Here is a 21,131-nt window from a genome sequence, read left to right on the forward strand (position 1 = left end):
AAAAAAAAAAAAAAAAAAAATACTCTACTAGATCTATAAAATTTTAAAGAACGCTAGAACAATAAAAATAAAAATAAATTAAAAAAAAAAATTTAAGAAACTTGTACCATTTGAAATACTTGTATGGTTATCCCAAAAATAATCTCGTGTTCTTTTTAAACCATAGTGGGCCTGGGCCCGAAGTTGAAGCAACGAAAAAGGTGGGCCTGGGCCCGAAGTTGAAGCAACGAAAATGTGGGCCTGGGCCCGAAGTTGAAGCACGAAAAGGTGGGCCGGCCCAATGAAGATACAATAGCATTTGGCGGGAAAACTGATATCGGGCAAAATAGGAAACCTTCGACACATCTTCATCCGTTGCTCTCCCTCCAATTTTCCGTCGCCATTACCCGACATGAATTCCGATTCAGACTCAGATTCAGATGCTTCTCACATCTCCGCCACTCCTCCCAGAGATTCAAATCCGCCGCCGCCGCCGCTGCCGTCGTCTTCTTCAGTTACTCCGTTCACGTCAGCTTCCAATGCTAAGTGTAAGTTCAGTAAAGCCACTTCTTCTCTGGCGCGTACCAGGTCGAAACCTGGAAAGCACTCTTCCAGAGTTGCTAAGCCGTCTCCACCGCCTGATACGAAACCCTCCGAGGAAGAATCGCTTCCCGACTGGACTCCCCTTCCAACTCTGCCATATCAAATCCGTCGGGCTTCGGATCAGAGTCGTGGAGTTTCGTCCTCTGAATCTATCGAGATGCTTCCAGCCGGGTTCTTTTCAAAATCGTCATCGTTCTTGAAATTCCGTGGATCCTGTCTTAATTTTGAGACTTCCGAGGAAAATCGGTCTTTATCGGAGCCGAGCCAGCAGAACAATGCTGAGACTGAGGTCGCTAGTTCTTCAACGGCTGATTGGGGATCAAAAGATAATTTGTTTAGTCCCGGGAATCCGGTGAAACTCGTTAGGAAATATCCTAACTTGATTGGAGCCCACGTTCCTGCTCCGCCAGTCAAAGTGCGCAAATGTGGAGGTGAAGGCAACTTTGTGAAGCTTAACTTGAATGGTAGAAAGCGAAAATTTATTAAGAAATTCAACCGGAGAAAATATGGCGAGCGGAGTAGTTACCGGTCCCATAGAAGGACTAAGATGAACTCGAGAAATGAAGATTGCAACGAGACGGCTAGTTTCTGCGATGAAGATGGTTTGGTTACAGAAACAACGCAACATCCACAGAAGCAGGGCAATGGAGGAGCGAAATTTGATCCCGTTTCCATTGAAGAGACTATATCCAATGTGCGAAATGACCCATCTGATGATAACTTGGTAAAGTTGTTGAAATTAGCTTATGGGTATGATTCTTTCCAAGAAGGGCAGTTAGAGACTATCAAAATGGTGCTGGCCGGGAAATCAACGATGGTTGTTTTGCCCACCGGTGCCGGTAAATCAATTTGTTATCAAATACCGGCAATGGTTCTACCTGGGATAACCGTTGTTGTTAGTCCTTTGGTGGCATTAATGATAGATCAGATAAAACAATTGCCGCCTGTAATTCAGGGTGGTTTATTATGCAGCAGTCAGGTAGTCGCTGCTCTATTTCTCTATCAAGCTTTTTAAACGTTTTTGCTTTTGTATGATGACAGTGTGAAAGAGTGTGAAACTTTACTTGATCGTTCTTGTGTATTTGTAGAGGCCTGATGAAGTATCTGAAATAGTGAGGCTGCTTATCCAAGGGTCGATGAAGGTACATGAATGGGAAAATTCCCATACTTTTCTCTGTCTATTGCAAAACATTATCGTGAGAACAACTGCATTGATTCGTTATCTTGCATTTAAATGTTACAAGTATTATTCGGATGAGTGTTAGAAATCACGACTCTCCACAATGGTATGATATTGTCCACTTTGAGCATAAGCTCTCATGACTTTGCTTTGGGCTTTCCCAAAAGGCCTCGTACCAATGGAGATGTATTCCTTACTTATAAACCCATGATCATTCTCTAAATTAGCCAACGTGGGACTCCCTCCCAAGAATCCTTTATAGTTGGAATGTCATCAGTCATGGCGTGGTTAAGTTCTTATATGTATTTTCAGGTGCTCTTTGTTTCACCTGAAAGGTTTCAGAACCCAGATTTTCTGTCAATGTTTTCTAGCGGCTTAGTGGTATCTCTTCTTGTGGTGGATGAAGCTCACTGTATATCTGAATGGCAAGTTGATTCCCAATTTGAACCGTGATCGGCATCATTTTCTTATTTAGACACTCCACTTATGAGACCTCTGGCTTTCAGCATTTGCTATGGCATGAATGAACTAGTCTAAGTTATTCAATTTGATATGACCAGGTCACACAATTTTCGACCTTCATATATGAGGCTTAGAGCATCTCTACTTCGAGCTCAACTCAACATTAACTGCATTCTTGCAATGACCGCAACGGCAACTACTTCAACTATGCAAGCAATTATGACTGCGTTAGAAATTCCTTCAGATAATCTCATTCTGAAGACTACAGTAAGGACAAATCTACAATTGTCAGTATCAATGAGTACAAACAGGCAAGTATTAAATCTTGAGAGTTGATTTTTCTCCTTCTTAACCACTTTAATTTTATCATATGGATCCTTTTAATTAACACTTTCAATGTTTCAATTTGATTTGGTGATGTGCTGAAAATAAGAGTGAAAGATCTACTTAAGCTAATCAAGTCTTCTCCCATAGCTGAAGTTCGGAGCATTATTATCTACTGCAAGTTTCAGGTTTGTTTCTGTCAGTAATTTATTATCATAATACATAGAAGTTTGAATGAAGCTTAAGCTCACCCTCTAGGTCTGTAGCTGTCTTTTGAGTTAGTGTGGAATGAAACGCTCAAATTAACATTATTATGTCTTTTCCCATTTATTTCATTTTCTGAATGGGCCAATTTTGTCATTAACTTTGAACTGTTTCGTTCCTACGTAATTAAGTATTTTTGCAGAGGAAAGTTTGGTTGAACCCTTAGCTGATCTGTAGTTGTTTGTTCATCATTTTGCACAGTGACCTGATAGTGTTTCTCAATTTTCATTAATCGTCTAGATAAATTTTGTAACTTTTAGTTAGCCATGACTGCTTCTCTGCTCTGATGCTGCAGTTGGAAACTGACTCGGTAAGCAGATACTTGTGTGATAATGGCATCTCTGCAAAGGTTACTTCTGCATCTTAGCTAGCTTATGAATAACAACTACTATTACCTTTTTGGGGTATTTGAAAAGTAAATCTGATCGGTTGCTTCCTATTTTGCTAATTAGAGTTATCACAGTGGTCTTCCTGCTAAAGATCGCAAACACATACAGGACAATTTTTGTTCAAACAAGATTAGAGTGGTGAGATACCATATTCTTCTATTATTTGTGTGAATGTATGTATATAAATGTTATGAATAATTATTTCCTATCTCAATGCATTGACTGACACTTTTTCTAAAGGTTGTTGCTACTGTGGCTTTTGGCATGGGACTTAACAAGAGGGACGTTGGCGCTGTAAGAATCTAGAGAGCATTTTCAAATTGTTTTATTCCTTATTTGTGTGAGGATATTCCTGATGTATTGAAATGGTTGACTAGCAATGTAAGAGTAGTATGAACATCTTTCTGTATCGGATCCGCTCATCTCTCTAAAGATGCTCCATGTCAGGAATGTTAGATTTTTTCTTTTTTTTTTTTTCAAAGCATGTGCTTGATTTTTTATTTGTTTCAAAAAGGAGTGCGAGATCTAATTTTGAAGTCAGTTGAATACATCAATGCCACATCCTTGTGCATGTAATGTAATAAATAGTTAGCTGTGGAGGATTACAATAACGTGAAATCACTTAGGTGGACCACATTGTACATGAGATAAATGTTCGAGGCACAAATTTAGCTTTTATTGGTTTTGGAATATTTGTACTATATGAACGATGATATCTAAACAGTAAAAAAGTAAAGTTAAATTGTTTCAGGTAATCCATTATAGCATGCCGGAAAGCTTGGAGGAATATATTCAAGTCGGTAGCTTCTTCTAATATTGTTCATTTTCTAATATGACATGTATGTTATGAACATTCTATATAGATTAATAGTACACTTATTGCAGGAGATAGGGCGTGCAGGCCGTGATGGTAGATTATCCTACTGTCATCTATTTCTTGACAATGACACATATTTCAAGCTTCGAAGTCTTATGCACAGGTCATGTGATATAAAATTTCTCGTTTTGTTAGCTATTCAAGGATTATATATTCTGGAACTGATTTGAAGTATTGTATGAACAGTGATGGAGTTGATGAATACAATATAAACAAATTCATCAGTGAAGTGTTCTCTGAAAATAAGTGTGGAAAAGTGTATTCAATGGTCAAAGATCCTGCATCTCGTAAATTTGATATGAAGGAAGAGGTCACTTTCTTCCACTGTTTTTGCAACTATCTAATTTTTTTACTTTGGAGCATTGAGGTGACAAACTTAACTGTTATTATCGCCTATGGATATAGTCACAATTTCAAATGAATATACATTGGCTGTGGTGTTTGCAAGAAGTATTAGGAAAATCTACCATCATGGAAATCTTTTGTTAGTTAGAAACTCCATTAATCTGTTAGGAAGAATTGATGTAACAGCACTACTTACAATTTGGAGAAACATGGCTCAATTAAGAGAAAAAAATCAAGAAAGGGAGTAGAACCACGCCAATTCTTTTGCGGGAAGGATTCTAAATCTCCCATCAACTTAAGGAACCAAAGCAAATTGTAGGATGCTGAAAAGCAACTAAATTCTAGAAGTAGATTCTTATGCGTAATTCAAGTCAGAGTTTTAGTTGGTGAGCAAAACATATAAACTTTTTGAAAAGTCAGAAGCCATCTCAACTTAAATCACTCTACTGTTCTCCATTACCGTGTATTAAGTCCTTGTATGCAACTTTTTCATCCCTACATATTCTTCCACATGTTCATTGCTTTAGAAATTTATCAAGTAATATAATGATGATGTAAATATAGAAGCCATGGAGATCTTTTAACTGCTGGAATTTTTTTTAGTGAAAATGGAACCTCCTTACCGAACTTATCCATTATTTTTTTTAGGAGAAGTTGTGTTCTCACTTGGTTTGATCTCCGACAGGTGATGATTACAATTCTAACATACTTGGAGCTCGGAGAAATGCAATATTTGCGCTTACTTCCTCAGTTAAATGTGACTTGCACTTTGAATTTTCATAAGGTTGATCTTCAATGATTCTTTTCTCTCTTACTTTCTGACTATGAAAGCTTAATTAAAATTTGATTGCTTCATGACTATGGCTATTATAGTTCCTACAGCCTTTTACTAAATTAATGGTATCATTCCTGATAGATGTTCAGTATCTCAGCATATATTGATCCATCTACTTGTGTCATGCATTTGAAAAATGTAAATATTCATGATATGTTGCAGTCAATATTTGGTGAAAGGGTTAGGATAGGTTCGTTTCTTGGTGCTTGATGATTTTGCGTATTCTGTGTTCGGTGCAGACTTCACCAGCGATGCTTGCTGACAAAGATATCATTGTTGCTGAAATTTTGAAGAAGTGAGTACCTAGTTTTGATCTCGACCAATCTAATACTATGCACTATTGGGAGAAAAAAAATTGCTTTTCGTATCAGGCTATTAAACTTGGGAACTTTAGGTCTGAAACTAAGCAAGGGCAGCATGTTTTTGACATGCTCACGGTGGTCAATAGCATTGGGATTTCAGCTACCAGTCTCTCAAATCATTTGCAAAATCTCAAGGTTCGGATGATTTTAAATGGAAAACTCAACATCTCCTTTATTTTCTTTTCATTCCATATTTACAACAGTTAGTTATTGTTTAAGCTTTATTCCAATATAACCTTGCATTTTAAATTTAGTTACTCTCAACTACTCAATGTATCAGTGTTTATCAACTTTGATTGATATATAAATATTCAATTTGAAGAATTGAAGATGAATGAATGCATGTTAAAAATAGGCCCTTTTTCAATTTTATCTATGCAGTTGCATGCATGAATATAATTTAGAAAGACGTTAGACTAATTGTTCGTCGATTTTAAACGGATGTAGCATGCAACTTTGGTTTCGATAATCCTAGAGAAGATTTTTGGCGATACGTCGAGCGATCTAAAAAGTTATTGAGAAGTTATATCATGTGTTATATTCTTTTGCTTTTGTAATTTTGTCTCTATTATCTTCTATTTCTTTTATGTAACAAAGTTTCTTTCTTATACTCTTTTAGTTGAAGGGAGAAATCACATACGAAATGAAGGATCTGGCGTACTGTTATACAATTTTGAAATATCCTGAAGATTTTTGTTCTCTGTCAGCGCATCTTAGAAAATGGTTAGCCGAGATTCAGACTAGTAAGGTTGTTGATTCTGACTTTACTATGCATTTGTGAATCTATTTATAATACCATAACAGATGGCCGTGATACTACCACAAAACTTGTAATTGTGGAGCCTTTTTTTGATCTATACTTCTCATCCACTAAAGTTTTGATTCACTTGCACCTACTTTTCATTCAAGAAAACTTGAAAGAATTGGTTCATTACGTCTGCTGATTTGTATTTATTCACCCAAAGCACCAAAATTTTTGTTAAGATATATTGTTGTTACCTTCCATTTTCAACACCTTTGGGCCAAAGCTCTGTTGTTCTGACTGGGTAATTTACGTGCAAGCTAGCTCATCTACTCGTGAGTGTCCCCTCGTAGATCAACATTCGGGAGGATGTTGTATGTTTTTCTTTAAATCAAACCGACATGTCTAGGGGTTGTTTTTGTTTTCAGGTTAGGAAACTGGACGCCATGTTTGATGCGGTGACTTCGGCTGTGAATTTGTATGAAAAGAAGACTCAGGGCTGCTTTAACTATGAGCAAACACCATGCTTAGAAGGAAAGATTTGTTCTTATTTCCAGGAGGGTGATAATTATGATATTCCAAATAAAATGAACCCGAGCAGGTATGTACAGTCACTATTTCTGATATACAGTTAGAAGAAATGAGAAGAGATTTGACCAGTAGTGTAACGACCCAAGCCCACCGCTAGTATATATTATCCTCTTTGGGTTTTTCCTTTCGAGCTTCTCCTTAAAAATTTTAAAACGCATATGTTAGATAACCGATGGGGGATCTCATAGTCCACCTTCCTTCAGAGCCCAGCGTCCGCGCGGACACTCGTTCCCTTCTCCAATCGATGTGAGACCCCTCAATCCACAACATTCTTGCTGGCACACCGTCCCATGTAAGGGCCCAACGTCTTTGCTGGCACACCATCCCGTGCCACCCCCCTTTGAAGTTTAGCCTCCTTGCTGGCACATCGCTCGGTGTCTGGCTCTGATATCATTTGTAACGATCTAAGCCCACCGCTAGCAGATATTATTCTCTTTGGGCTTCCCCTCAAGGTTTTTAAATCGCATTTGCTAGGAAATGAGGTTTTTACACCCTTATAAAAAACGTTTCGTTCTTGTTTCCAACTGATGTGTGATCTCATAAGTAGATTATTCATGCAATACTATTAATTCTTGTTCTTGTTCATTTACTACGTACATGAGGTACAGCTTGCTTCTAACTTCAGTCTGGTTATAATCGTACTAACATCAATATTATTCATGTGCAGCCCATTCCTCCGAGCAGATATAAAAGTGAGGGCTATACAAATGCTTAATGAGATCATTTTCAACGGGTCAAGGCTCAGCTATGTTGAAAAAGCTTATACTTTTTGCTGTAACAGGTCTTTTTGCAGAGCAACTCACAGGCTAAGTTCACTCCCAGGGCCGTTGCAAGGATTATGCATGGCATTTCGAGCCCCGCTTATCCTTCAACAATATGGTCAAGAACTCATTTCTGGTAACCAGATTTCCTTTTAGTTTCAATCAAATTCTCGTACATCACCATTAGCAAATACTTAGCTGACGAACCACCTTTAGATCACGCTCACCATGCCAAATATGAATTTGTCTAAACTTGTAGGAAGAAAGAAAGTCTGTCACCTTAGGAAAACATTGAAAATTCATAATTTGCCTGAAATATAAGCAACCAATCTGATTGTAAGCACATTTGGGATGACAGGGGAAGGTATACACAGGTCGATTTCTCGGTAATAATGGAAGCAGCTACGTTAGAGCTCTTAAATTTTGTCGGGAAGGACGTCGTGTCCTAGCTATACATGAACAGATAGATCTTTTTCAAAACTGTTGTTGAGCATCTAGATCCACAGGCATAGCAGTTGGGTGATTCAAAACATGGTCATCTCATTCTCATCAATCTACCATTGCCATGATTACCACTCAAGTAGTTAAGAAGCAGATGGTCCATTTTGTTGTCCGCCGAGCCTAATGATCAAGAGGAGGACAAACAAGATCGATGTCAAGAAAGGTAGATTAACTGAATCACTGACAGACTTTCATAGATTTTTCTTAACTTTCTGTCAGTTGTGAATTAATTGGTGTTTGCAGGAGAACATATTGGAATCACAAGGGATGGAGTTCATCAAGTTTTCTGTTGGTTTTTGTACAGATTTATTGATTACTAAGCCCCATTTGCCTTGTTCATCTGTACTTCCTGCAACTAGTGTAACTTATACCACAAGTAAAGTAAAAAAAAAAAAAAAAAATTAAAAAACTAGGAATAATTATGCCTTTTTTCATTATTCTTTTTATTATTTTATAATCCTTGAATTTTAGAATTTATCCAAATCTCTGTTTTTTTTTTAATTTTAATTTTAAGATAAATTATTCTTTTAGTCAGCATGAATCTTTTGGTTGATAATATATGAGTTTGGTTCAAGTAAGAAAAAATATATTTACTGAGTTATGTTAATTTATTTGTTTTGTTTTATGGTGTTTACAAAAAAAAAAAAAAAGAAATTTAATAGGTGTGTTTAAAAATTTTGATGACCCAAATCAATTTCGTTTGGGTCGGATTCAAATAAATAAAAATTCTATGGAAGATCATTTTGCTTCAACTAGATTCGTTTAGTCGAATAAAATCCATCCAAATTTATTATTAATTTTAAAAATGACTGTGCATATATTTATTTTATTTTTATTTAAATTCATATTATAAAAATACAGTCTAAAAAATGTTCAAACTCAATCTAACCGTATTCTTTCCTCTAACCCTGCGACTAATAAAGATGTTACCTCTTAAAATATTCCATAGGCGGGAACCGGGGAAAGGGTCAGAAACCCTGGTCAGAAATATAGTGAAATCACCTTTCCTATTCTTTCCTCTAACCCTACGACTAATAAAGATGTTGACCTCTTAAAATATTCCATATACGTAGTCGGAAACAGGGGAAAGGATCAGATTTATCCCGACAGGAGTAAGAGTAATAATAATGTTTATAATGTTACAACATATAGTAAGCAAAGTAATACGAAAAGAAAAATGAGGATATTAAATAACCACAACAGATGCATAGGACGAACACCCTTAATTTTAAATGCATAATAAATATAATTCATGAACATAAAAAGAAAAATCTCTGATACGACCGGTAGCCCAAGCTTGAAATGTCTCGAAAAAGCTATAATTTAATTAAGGTTAGAATTATTCCCTACATAGAATATTTTAAAAGAGTTTATAAAATTATAAGGACGAAAATTTAATCTGAATAAAAATTATGGGATAAAAAAAAGTATATTCTTAGAAACAGAATATTGAGTCAATAATTCAGCTTGTAGAGATCCAATTGGAAATTGGAAGAAAAAAAAAAAAAAAAAAAAAAAAAAAAAAAAAAAAAAAAANGAAGCTGTCCCATTCCCTCCGTCTTGCCTCCTTCACCAACTAACCATCTCTCCGCATAACATCAAATCTTCCCTCTTCCTCATTGATTTCGTTTCTCCAATCCCAGATTTTGAATTTTCTCTTCATAATCCCAACAATTTTTCGACTCCAACGCCCCGATCTTCCTTTTCCTCAACCATTCTCATGAATTTCCCCATCATTTCTGCTCTCGTTGCCTTCGCAATCGCCCAGTCCATCAAGTTCTTCACTACTTGGTATTGTTCTTCAACTTTCCATTATAATCGTGCTACTCGGATCCGATCCATTTCTTGCTTTTCACCCATTACGTATGAGCTTTCTTACGGGCTATGTTTGTCGCGTTGAGGCTTGATATTGCAAACCCTATATGACGAAAACAATTGTTCTGAGATAATATTAGGTTTCTTTAAATTTGTGTAGCTCGTCTAATTATGAGTTGTTCGTGTACTGTTCTTGCATCTACTATAGGATTCTGTGATCTGTTCTCCCTCCGTCGTCCTAATCAGAAAAAGTGTATTGTTTATAGCTTTATGAACGAGCACTTTTAGAAGCTTTTATTGGTTTTGGATTCCTTTTTCTTGTTCAAGACTTTAATTTATGGTCTTTTAAGCTCTTGTAACATTGCAGGTATAAGGAAAGGCGATGGGATTTTAAGAGACTGATTGGATCTGGTGGAATGCCTTCATCTCATTCTTCAACTGTTTCTGCTCTTGCTGTAGCCATTGGCCTTCAAGAAGGCTTTGGAGCTTCAGCTTTTGCTGTTGCATTGATCTTAGCCTGTGTTGTATGGTTTCCCTGTTCATTTTTTCGATACCATTTTGAGTAAAATTGTAAAGATCTTGGAACCATTATGAGATGATGTATGACATTGAGAATTTGGTGGCAGGTAATGTACGATGCAACTGGTGTAAGATTACAAGCTGGACGCCAAGCAGAGGTTCTATGGTTCATCTGTGCTTCCTTGTTCAACCCTTCCTCCCTTCCTCCTTTTCCTTTTTTAGTCCTTAATTGCTCTCATTTGGGTATTGTTTTTGCATCTTTAATTTATCTTTTTTCATTGACTGTGTTTGATTTTGTAGGTTTTGAATCAAATTGTTTACGAGCTTCCTGCTGAACATCCTTTGGCTGAGAGCAGACCACTGCGAGAACTTCTTGGTCACACCCCTCCCCAGGTAAGATGACATTGTGCAGTCTATTAGGAGATTCTTGTCTATGAAATTGACACGTTAATCAATTTGTTAATATTGTATTAAGTGTTGGGAATCACGGCTTTCACAATGGTATGATATTGTCCTCTCTGAGCGTAAGCTCTCACGGCTTTGTTTTTTTGTTTCTCCAAAAGGCCTCATACCAATGGAGATGTATTCCTTACTTGTAAACTCGTGATCATTCCCTTAATTAGCCAACATGGGACTCTCTCCCAACAATCCTCAACAATCCTCCCTTCGAACAAAGTACACCATAGAGCCTCCCCTAAGACTTATGGAGCCCTCGAATAGCCTCCCCTTAATTGAGGCTCGACTCCTTCTCTGGAGCCCTCGAACAAAGTACACTCTTTGTTCAACACTTGAGTCACTTTTGACTACACGCTCGAGGCTCACAACTTCTTTGTTCAACACTTGAGTCACTTTTGACTACACGCTCGAGGCTCACAACTTCTTTGTTCAACAATAGGATTCTATTGACATAACTAAGTTAAGGGCATGGATCTGATACCATGCTAGGAATCACGACTTCCACAATGGTATGATATTGTCTACTTTGAATAAAAGCTCTCACGGCTTTGTTTTTTGTTTCCCCAAAAAAACCTCATACCAATAGAGATGTATTCCTTACTTATAAACTCATGATCATCCCCTTAATTATCCAATGTGAGAATCTCCCCAACAATCCTCGACATTAAGTAGGCTGTCTAGGTTATGACTAGACCAACTTTGAGATAAAATGGAAAATTGTTATTCTACTGCAAATTCTGGCTTCCATGACCTTCATGTGCCTGTTAAAGATTAGTAAAACTTGATAAACCTGGTATAATGATAAGACAGATGTTGAACGACTGTTGCTTGGCTAATCATTGTCTTTTTACTATCATCTTTGGCATTATGCTGAACCGGAGATGATATAGACATTGTGGGTTGCCCTTTGAATAACTGGCTTCACGAATGCTTAGCAATTTCTTGGCACTTTTTTGTTTTTTTTTTGGCTGGGGAGGTTTCAAAGAGCGAATAAGACACTGAGGGATATTCATTTGTAGCTCTTTTATGCCATCTACTAGAGAAGAGAAGTCAGGATTCCAAAAGAGAATTGAGGCCTTTCTTTTTACTTGATTACAGGTTGTAGCTGGAGGCTTACTTGGTATTATCACCTCTTCTATTGGCCATTTGATAATCATAATAACTAAGTCTTGAACATTATGATGATGAAATAGATGAAGCCGTAACCAGTCGGTAGCTCAAATCTTGTCATTAATGAAGGCTGGTTGGTGGAAACTTCAGTGTCAGATTATTCTTGTGAATACGGTCTTCTGCACATAAAGCTCTGATCAGTAAGATATTTGATAATAATTGTTTGATTGATTGCTGTATTTAGTGCCATTGGACCAACAAAAGCTGCAGCAACACTTGCAGTGAATCAGAAAACAAACATATAGTTCTTAGCATCTTTTTTGTTTTAGGTAGCTTCCAGTCAATTTTGATTCATCTGGTTTTGGATAAAAGGGCGAAGGCAATACTTCTGAGGCTCATCTGACTAAATTATTACTTCTTTATTGATAAAAACTCCTGATTATCTCAGTCATTGTTCATATCTTATTGTACTTGATTAGCACCATGTTGGAAGATTCTCCAAACACAGCTCCGCCCTTTAACTAAACCTAACTTTCCGACTTGAAAATGCCGCAATTTGAATTAAGTAGAAGAAACTCTTATCGAGATAAAAATGAGAGAGTTGGAGTAGGTGAGTTAATCCTTACTGACTTGAGTGATTTCGATCACCTAGCAGGCTTTTGATTTGTTAGGTTACATTACCAAAGCGTATCATCAGATTTGACTATGAAGAAAAAGACACTTTTAGTGAGACGGCACCATCTTGTGCAACGCAACAAGAATTGGCCTTCTATCATTCGAAAAGAAAATGTACATCCCCCCGAGTGCAATACGTGCGAGTGAGATTTCAAACATCTGAGCACATATTCATAATAATAGTACGTGTATGAACAAATATCAAATCTAATTCTTCTGTGTAAGTACGAATCTTTATTTTGAAGTTTGAATGGTATAATGTTGAATTCCTTTGGAAGTACATTTCATTCTGTAATGTGCCCCAAGTTCCCAATAAAATTATTCGCCAATGGCAAGAAATACTGCACTTCCTATATAGACTTAAAACCAATCACAAAGTAATGCCCCATAAGAATAGAAAATAATCACTTCAACAGAGTGGTAAAAACTCTTCTAAGTTCTGTGTTTGGATCACCAGAAACACCAGACTTCACCCTCCAACCAACATGCTCGTCAGGCCGAACTAGGATCGCTCCCTTGTCAGTCATCTGACAGACATCCCACCATGATGCTGCTGAAGTGGATGGTTGCCGAATTTCTTGAACATCAATGTAGTTCTCCCATGGTGTTAGTTCTTCCTTGCTGCTTGATTCAATCCTGGTTATATCAGCAGACCATAAAATGCATACCCTAACCGAAGTTTTGAATTCCTCAGCTACCATGAGAGCTGCACGAGCAAGACGGTAAGAGTCCGGTAGCGGTGCTATTATGAGAAGGAATTCAACTTTATCCCCGGATACAAGATCAAGAGTAGAAATCACCTCCTGCATAAACCCATTTCCAGTTTAGTTAACCAAATGAAAAAACCACTCAACTGTCTAGCAACAGCGCAATTGTCAAGCAATGCAACAAAAACGACTCTTAAGAGGAGAGATCATTTAGTTCACTAAATGATGTTTGAAGCCAAGGGAAGGATGGAAATAAAGAAAATTCCTAAGTTAGAATTCCCCTAAAAACCTACTGTGACTATTCTTTTTGACAATAAATGATTGAATCGTTCATTTCGATATATAAAAATTGATGAATGTGAAAACGTTGTTAAACAAAAAAAACAAAGTAAATCAATAATATAAAAATGAACACATACGTCGAATACAATAAGATATAAGACGAGAGTTGATCACGTCCTATATATTTAATCTTTCTGCTATATCAATTTAAAACCATAGGGAACAAATTTATAATTTAACCATTTTTTATATTTAGATGGCCATTTAGTATGAAGAAAGCTTCATTTAAGAAGACTGACTACAGTTGGTCAAATCTGATACAGTAGAAAGTATGAGGGGGAAACGGGAACGAACATCGTACCATACTGGCCAATGCCCTCACATTCATATGAGGCAGCTTTGATCCTGGGTCTGCAGAAGGGATGTACCTTCTCCGACGACCTGTAGGCTCTTCTCGACCACCAGGTTGATTATTGTCCGGAATAAGTGCCCCTTCAGAGTACCTAATTCCATGGATAGGATTGAATTGAATATAATTAAGCCATCATTAAACCAGATGCCACACTGAAGGAGCTTTTCTTTCGTTTATAGTTCGATGCACCTGTTGCTAAACTAGGAAATGCTGGAGGGAAACGAACATCTAATGCTCCATCTTTTAAATATTTCATTTTTTATTTTCCACTTTTGAAAATTGTGTATGTTTTCTCACCTTTACTAATGGTTTTCAAACTTAAAAAGAAGGTTCAATGATTAGCCAAATTCCAGAAACAAAAACAAATTTTTTATAGCTTTCGATTTTTGGATTGGATTTTGAAAATGATTTTAAAAGTACGTAATAAAAGAAAGAAACTCATAGTTGAAAATAGTGTTTACAACCTTCATTTTTAAAAGCCAAACGATTATCAAATGGGTAAAATTGGCTCATGCATTGAGTTTGAATATATGCTATACCTGAACCCAAGATCCTCTGCAGGGAACTGAAGTTGAAGGCTCTTCCCTTCATGAAATATATGACTGAGTTTTGCAAGCCTTGAAGATCCAACCGGGTTTTTATCGTTCAGAAGAGTATCTGAGAGCTGCAAACGACCTATCTTAAAAATTCCATCCAGAACTGTTCTCTGTAGTGAGGATGATAAAACAGAACCAAGGCCATGGTTAACTGCTTGGTGCACTGCCAAGTTAAGGAAAAAGGAAGTTATTCTCTGTATTGAAAAAGGCTTAGATGCTACAACCAATATGGTAAAGATACGCTGAGAGTGTTTTACAGAAGTGACATTAAAATTAGATGAAGCTTTCTACTTACCAGAGTTTGCAATTTTTGGATCCAGACCTAGAGCCGCAGGTATTTCCATGGCTGCTTTGAAGTTCTTAACGCTAAGGGCCGTATTGAGTAGTGCTATCTGAATAGGAAGTGACAGTAGAGTCAAGAATCAATTAGAGAACTTGTTGCTTAATTTTACTTAGGAAGCTGCCTGAGCTGACTCGCTTCCCGTTGGCACTGCCCAAGGAGAAACAAGAAAGACTATATGGCTTAAATGTACGTGCACAATCTCCAAACCCTACATTTGTAACGGTCCAAGCCCACCGCTAGCAAATATTGTCCCTTTTGAACTTTTCCTTCAAGGGCTTCCCCTCAAGGTTATAAAACACGGCTACTTGGGAGAGGTTTCCATACCCTTATGAAGAATGCTCTGTTCCCCTCTCCAACTAATGTGGGATCTTTCAACTCTATTCTCAAATGAGTTAATTGGAATGAAATGAGTTAATTGGAGTGAAGAGGACAACATATTTATACTAAAGTCCCAACTCCACAGTTGTTTGATCGAAATTGACTAAACTACTCAGATTTGTTGAGAAAATCAATCCCTTGCCATCTTTGCATCGTGAAACATATTTCTTAAAAAACTGAGCCCACGGTAGGAGAAAGTTCCAACATATACGACGAACCAAATTTGGCATGGCCGCCCATACTTGGACAGAATGCAATAACGTTTACCTCAAGAGCAATCTGAAGCTGGTGATGATCTCTCTGTTAGGTGTAAGAAGTTACTTTTATAGGTGAAATTTCCAAAGTATCAATAGCCAATGATGCCACGAGGAGGAATCAAGACCATTACTTCTACTCATATAACTCAACACAACACGATGAGCACACTTGTCACAGCAAAGAATGTTGTTCAAGAGCATGGTGGGATGAGAACACCAGGTTAGACTAGGTACGTGCTCATCCTCAGCAGAGAATAAATGGATGAGCACACATGCGGCCATGCCAATAAGGCAGGTGTCATCCATAGAACAGTATAATACTGTCAGCATACTAAGCTTCACCAAATAGGCAGGAGTCCCGGCGAATAGTAAAAGAAGATAAGCAAAACAAGCTTGATAATGTTAGAGTTCATCCCATATGTGGTGCTCCCTGTACCCAAGTGAGGAGCTTAATAGAATCTCCTTTAAAGCATGAGTTTAGCTCGATGATGAGATGTGTCTTCAACACAAGAGTAATGATTTCCAATAGCTACAAGTACCATCACTACCCTTCTTTAAATAGGGGGTTGGATGAACATGATTGAGATACACTTCCTTTCTACTACTCAGATATGACAACTCAAGTTTTGATCTAACTTGAATATTAAAGGTTGTTTGACAGACACCATTTTGGTGTTTAAATTTTCTCTTGTAAAGGTATTTTATGGTCTTTCTCATCTTTCCTTTAGCATTCGTGTTTGTAACAGCCAAGCAGTGCAACGTGGATAATATCTTACTCAGGCAACTTTCCAACCAAAATTCAATCACAGAAAAAGAGTAAAAACGATTATAAGATTACCGGCTTCCTTTCCATTTCATAAGTATTCAATATTGAAGGTGATGCAATATCCTGTAGCACTGCAGCTAATTTCCAGGCAAGATTATGAACGTCTTGAATTCCAGTATTCATTCCTGCATCAATCATACATCAACATCATAACATGCATGAAAACGTTCTGAGTTTTGGTTTTCATTACGTTTTTTAAATCGATAAAAAATACATTAAAAAAATATGTGCATTTGACTTTCTCTTTTCTTTTATTTAACTGATCTTGATTCAGTCTAGGAAGCTTGGACACTCTATTTTGAGCATAATGTTGGTACTAAGTATCAAACAAAAGCAATTTACACGCATGTCAAGCACAATTGGAGAGTGATTATTATCTTTTTAAATTTCTAACACATTCAAGACACATTGAGAAACACTGTATAACTGAAACATATTGTGTAGAGAAGACAGAATTTAATAAAATAAGAAAGGAGGTCAAAAAAAATGAAAGACAACTGCATAACTATCAAAAATNTTTACATCAAGAACTGAGAAATAGATAAGAACTAATAAATTGAAGAGCAAATAGATTTCACCTTACAAAATCCAATGAGATGGGGAGAGGCGATAGGGGAACAATGTTGGAGATACAAGCTTTTTTGTTCAAAAGACTTGAGCATACTTCACTGTTAGAAAATCTTATGTCCTCGGAGAGATCTTTAGTTTACTTTGTAATTATCAATTTTTATTCATAAAATGAATGGATGAAGATACATTACATGTATATAATCCCAAATCTTTACGTAAACAAATTTTTCAAAAATAATTTTTGGACGTCCCAACATTTTCTGTTAATTTTTTAACGAAATTATGTGGTCAAAGTGTTTGTACTGCATTATGCCTGATCCCATGCATGTCAGTGTCCCTACTTCACGGGGCCTAATTTTACCAAGTTCTAAGCATGACACAGATTCTTCAATTTCGTTTTGGAACTTTTCATAGACAATTTATTTCAAATTTAATCTCTGATCATTTTAGAAGAACAAGCTATCTGTCCCCAGCTAATACTGAGAGAAATTGAAACTAATTCCACGTCAGAAACAGACAATAAGACAATTAACTTGTTTTGTTTCGTTTTGGAAACTAATTCCACGTAAGCTATCTGTCCCCGGTTTCGTTTTGGAACTTTTCATAGTCTTCCATATATGTGTGTATGTTTTAATATTTATGACAATTAACTTGAACTGTCTATTTTTATAAATTAGCCAAGATAATATTAACAATGGAAAGATAAGCCAAAACAACGGATAGCATTATAAATCCTAACAAGCAGTTTTATAGCATAAAACATTAATACTAACCAAAACCACCAGCTGGAGGAAATCGATGAGCAGCATCACCAGCAAGTAATACACGACCTTGACAGGATATGAACTTCTCAGCGACTTCAGCATGCATAATCCAAGGTTTTACATCTTGCACGTCTACGTCACAGAGGTTTAGACCAACCAAATCGAAGATAATCTCCTCACACATCTACAAGAAATTGAATCCATTTACTTTAAAAAGAAAATATGATCTGCATTTATACATACTACTTTTGAAGGTTAATCGTTTGAAAATGCAATCATATATAATGGGATATGCAATGTAACTTGAATAGCATATCTCACTCGCTAGAACTGAATCCAACATTTTTCTTTTTTTCATATTCAACATACTCAGCACAAAGATGGTGGATAAAATTACCTTAGGACAGAAATCTTCAATGTTTTGTTGAGGAGGATAGAATGGTACCTACAGGATAACAAATAACAGCTTAAGTCTAAGATGCACAAGAGTAAGCATTATCGAGATGGTGGAAATACCTGCAATATGAATTCCCCTTGCTTGAGATCATGAGCAACAAGAACCCCTATAGCTTCAGTGTTAAAGATGAAATATAGCATACCAGGCCTCTCAGTTAGCAGATATTCACCAAGCTCTCTACTAAAAAAATGGATGCTTACAAGCTTTTGTAAGTCTTTTTCACCCTTCATTTCAATGCCTACAAGCCTCCGGACAGTACTTCCAGCACCGTCTGCACCAACAAGGATATTACTGCATATATTCCTCCTCTCGATATGCTTCCCTTCCTTGAGATAAGATGCAGTCATGGTCACAGCATCATCAGTGACACCAATAGAAACACACTCATGCCCCATAAGTATTTGCTTTTCTCTAACTATACAGGGGCCCTCCGAGCTATCTGGTGAACAGACTTGAAACCCAAGATTTTGAAGTTGCTTAAGTAGTAACCTGTTTAATTTGTATTGGGAGAAATGTGCAACAGAAACCGGGCTGATAATGTGCTCAAAATCTGTTTTCGATTAAAAAAATAATAATAATAAATAAATAAATAAAAGGAACCAAAAAGTTCATTACTACCATTGGCAGAAGTTCTTTCAAAAAGGAGAAGATACTTTGAATTCAGTTTGTTAGCAGCCTTATACGAACCCAAGTCCCGTGCCTGATACTTCTAGTACTAAACTAGCTATTTATGACGAGAAGTTAGCACTAAACAGGAAAGCCTAAATCCAATGAGGCTAACAATTGCCGAAGCCTTTAGCTCGCCCATGTCCAACATGATTAAAGAACCCAATTCCCTTGCCTGATACTTCTAGTAGATAGAATTTTACATCTACACTAGCTATTTACGATGAAAAGTTAGCACTAAACAGGAAAGTCTAAATCCAATGAGTCTAACAACTGCCGAAGTCTTTAGCGCATGTGTCCAACAAGATTACATAACCCTCTTCTCTTCTGCAATCACTAAAGAACTCATTTGCATAGAGGCAGGAAAAATCATTTATTGCCAAATCCATAAGAAGGATCATTATAAAGCCAAACTATCAAACTAACTATAAAACATTGAATAGAATGTCTTAATGGTAACTTTTGTATAAAGTATCAGATTGTACAAATAGCAGTGAAATTATTAATTGAGCCATAAAGTTTATTTGAATTACTATCACAGTGTTCTAACAGTCATGCAAGTGAAGTAACCGCGAACATAGCCATACCTTGAGGTTGCATATGGTCCACAGATCCGAGAATTGTACCCTTCAGTGAAGTACAATATATGAACTTTCTCCATGAATCTACAGGCGGTTGGCGTAATTGTATCTCCTCTGCTAGTCCATCCAATTTTCGAAATACCTATCAATCAATTCTGCATAAACACATTACTTCGAATCTTTAACTCATACATCAAATGGCATCTCATAAATAGAAATTCAATCCACCTCCATTGATCTGTTATTTATGAAGTGAGCTTGCGGATGATTAGAAAAACTTGTGTTCTTCTCCAAAATTGCACACTTGACCCCTACAAGAAATTAGCATAAAAATTATTATAGAACTATCAATATAATAGCATTTCTAATACCAACTTGAATTTTCCTTTCGTTTCCACTTCCAATGAACCAAAAATGAACTTATCCTCGTTTTACTTTCACAGAATAACAGAGCATTACAAATTAGTAAAATGTAAACATTGTAAGAATCCCAATTTCTTTCATCATCGAGAAAAACAAAGACAGGAGGACTAGAAATACCTAATTTCGTGAGAAGAATAGCAAGGACGAGGCCTACAGGTCCTGCACCGACAATTAAAACCGGAACCGCAGTTTCTTCGCCGCCATGGAAAAGCTTGGAATTTGATAAGCCTCTGCTCTGAACGTACCCAAGTGGTAGTGCTCGAAGAGAGGCATCAAATTTTTGGAGGCCATTAAACCTCTTGAAAAACCCTAAAAACCCCATGGCTGTAACAGAGAATAAGCTCAGAAGATCGCCATCGACGTTCAAGCAATTAACAGTCACGCAAGAAATCTGCTTTCTGTTGTAGTTCTTCAACGACATGTCGTTCGATTCCTTTTAGAGGACTGTGTCCGACCCAATGAATATTTGGGCTTTCCGTTTCTGACAAGGCCCAATACCAATATGGTCCATTTCTAGCCCGGCCCAATGTCCCTTGAGTCCAAATAGAATGAGACAAAAACACGAGCCACGTGGCGGAAATTGATTCGTTGATTTTCTCGTCTTCGACATCGCTTTTTCAGCTAAAGATCTCGTCAGATAATAATTTAATAATTTCTTAATCCAAAAATAAATGTACGGCTCAGATCTCATAAGTTTGGCCCCACACTGCCACGTGAAAAGGTCCCCACCTCCTCATTAAAACCTCATTATAAAATCTCAGCTCTTCTGGGTAACTGACACGTTTCCCAATCTCTGCCGTCCACGTGTCCACCGTAATCCCAATCTTCCGTTCGTTACCGTTACGACAACCGTCTTTCAATTCACTATTCATACAAAAGGTTTAGAGGAATCTAAAACTAGAGATCACAATTTCACTCTATCAATCTCACAATTCACTCTCTTCGATCTTGATGTCTTCGGTGTCATACCGTTTCCGTGTTAGCTTTGATACCATTTGTAACAGCTCAAGCCCACCAGTGGAAGCTCAATGTCCTCACATGCACACTGCTCCCAATGCCCGACTCTTATACCGTTTCCG

The 21,131-nt window shown here is 37.0% G+C and overlaps 3 protein-coding genes across 7 annotated transcripts; 2 read left to right on the top strand and 1 right to left on the bottom strand.

The window, feature by feature from the left end:
- The first annotated feature begins 341 nt into the window (after positions 1-341).
- Positions 342-8,635, top strand: LOC111802739 (ATP-dependent DNA helicase Q-like 5). The gene is made up of 20 exons (XM_023687213.1): positions 342-1,561; positions 1,671-1,724; positions 2,075-2,187; positions 2,323-2,535; positions 2,658-2,736; positions 3,108-3,161; positions 3,265-3,339; positions 3,442-3,495; positions 3,953-3,997; positions 4,087-4,181; positions 4,265-4,388; positions 5,109-5,207; positions 5,498-5,553; positions 5,653-5,755; positions 6,240-6,368; positions 6,791-6,963; positions 7,621-7,645; positions 7,735-7,850; positions 8,073-8,378; positions 8,459-8,635. The coding sequence occupies exons 1-19, from the start codon at positions 392-394 to the stop codon at positions 8,161-8,163; spliced, it is 2,868 nt and encodes a 955-aa protein (XP_023542981.1). The 5' UTR covers positions 342-391; the 3' UTR covers positions 8,164-8,378; positions 8,459-8,635.
- Positions 8,636-9,756: 1,121 nt separating this feature from the next.
- LOC111801673 (uncharacterized membrane protein YuiD-like) lies at positions 9,757-12,566 on the top strand. 3 transcript variants are annotated; one of them, XR_002816167.1, is made up of 6 exons: positions 9,757-10,006; positions 10,398-10,554; positions 10,657-10,707; positions 10,850-10,942; positions 12,104-12,315; positions 12,445-12,566. XR_002816167.1 is itself a non-coding variant. In XM_023685761.1 (5 exons), the coding sequence occupies exons 1-5, from the start codon at positions 9,936-9,938 to the stop codon at positions 12,176-12,178; spliced, it is 447 nt and encodes a 148-aa protein (XP_023541529.1). In that variant the 5' UTR covers positions 9,757-9,935; the 3' UTR covers positions 12,179-12,562. The 3 variants fall into 3 exon arrangements, 2 of the variants coding, with proteins under 2 accessions (XP_023541529.1, XP_023541530.1); XM_023685761.1 differs by having other exon boundaries at positions 12,104-12,562; XM_023685762.1 differs by having other exon boundaries at positions 12,199-12,562.
- Positions 12,567-13,004: 438 nt separating this feature from the next.
- LOC111801672 (2,4-dichlorophenol 6-monooxygenase) lies at positions 13,005-20,441 on the bottom strand. Of its 3 annotated transcripts, none has more exons than XM_023685758.1 (11): positions 20,170-20,441; positions 19,858-19,940; positions 19,636-19,771; positions 18,442-18,932; positions 18,323-18,370; positions 17,935-18,109; positions 16,604-16,716; positions 15,083-15,179; positions 14,731-14,950; positions 14,141-14,282; positions 13,005-13,593 (listed from the first exon to the last, which is right to left on the bottom strand). In XM_023685758.1, the coding sequence occupies exons 1-11, from the start codon at positions 20,372-20,374 to the stop codon at positions 13,195-13,197; spliced, it is 2,109 nt and encodes a 702-aa protein (XP_023541526.1). In that variant the 5' UTR covers positions 20,375-20,441; the 3' UTR covers positions 13,005-13,194. The 3 variants fall into 3 exon arrangements, with proteins under 3 accessions (XP_023541526.1, XP_023541527.1, XP_023541528.1); XM_023685759.1 differs by having other exon boundaries at positions 18,442-18,871; positions 19,636-19,784; positions 20,170-20,199; XM_023685760.1 differs by lacking the exon at positions 20,170-20,441 and having other exon boundaries at positions 18,442-18,871.
- Positions 20,442-21,131: the final 690 nt, after the last annotated feature.

The sequence above is a fragment of the Cucurbita pepo genome, chromosome LG09 (assembly GCF_002806865.2).
Source record: "Cucurbita pepo subsp. pepo cultivar mu-cu-16 chromosome LG09, ASM280686v2, whole genome shotgun sequence".
NCBI classification, from domain to species: Eukaryota; Viridiplantae; Streptophyta; class Magnoliopsida; order Cucurbitales; family Cucurbitaceae; genus Cucurbita; species Cucurbita pepo.

Coding starts and splice junctions, on each gene's coding strand:
- LOC111802739 (XM_023687213.1), top strand. CDS start 392: ATGAATTCCGATTCAGACTCAGATTCAGATGCTTCTCACATCTCCGCC. Junction 5,756..6,239: donor ATCATTTGCAAAATCTCAAG/GTTCGGATGATT, acceptor ATACTCTTTTAG/TTGAAGGGAGAAATCACATA. Junction 7,851..8,072: donor TGGTCAAGAACTCATTTCTG/GTAACCAGATTT, acceptor TTGGGATGACAG/GGGAAGGTATACACAGGTCG.
- LOC111801673 (XM_023685761.1), top strand. CDS start 9,936: ATGAATTTCCCCATCATTTCTGCTCTCGTTGCCTTCGCAATCGCCCAG. Junction 10,007..10,397: donor ATCAAGTTCTTCACTACTTG/GTATTGTTCTTC, acceptor GTAACATTGCAG/GTATAAGGAAAGGCGATGGG. Junction 10,555..10,656: donor CATTGATCTTAGCCTGTGTT/GTATGGTTTCCC, acceptor ATTTGGTGGCAG/GTAATGTACGATGCAACTGG.
- LOC111801672 (XM_023685758.1), bottom strand. CDS start 20,374: ATGGGGTTTTTAGGGTTTTTCAAGAGGTTTAATGGCCTCCAAAAATTT. Junction 14,951..15,082: donor TCCAAAAATTGCAAACTCTG/GTAAGTAGAAAG, acceptor TTAACTTGGCAG/TGCACCAAGCAGTTAACCAT. Junction 14,283..14,730: donor GCAGAGGATCTTGGGTTCAG/GTATAGCATATA, acceptor CCATGGAATTAG/GTACTCTGAAGGGGCACTTA.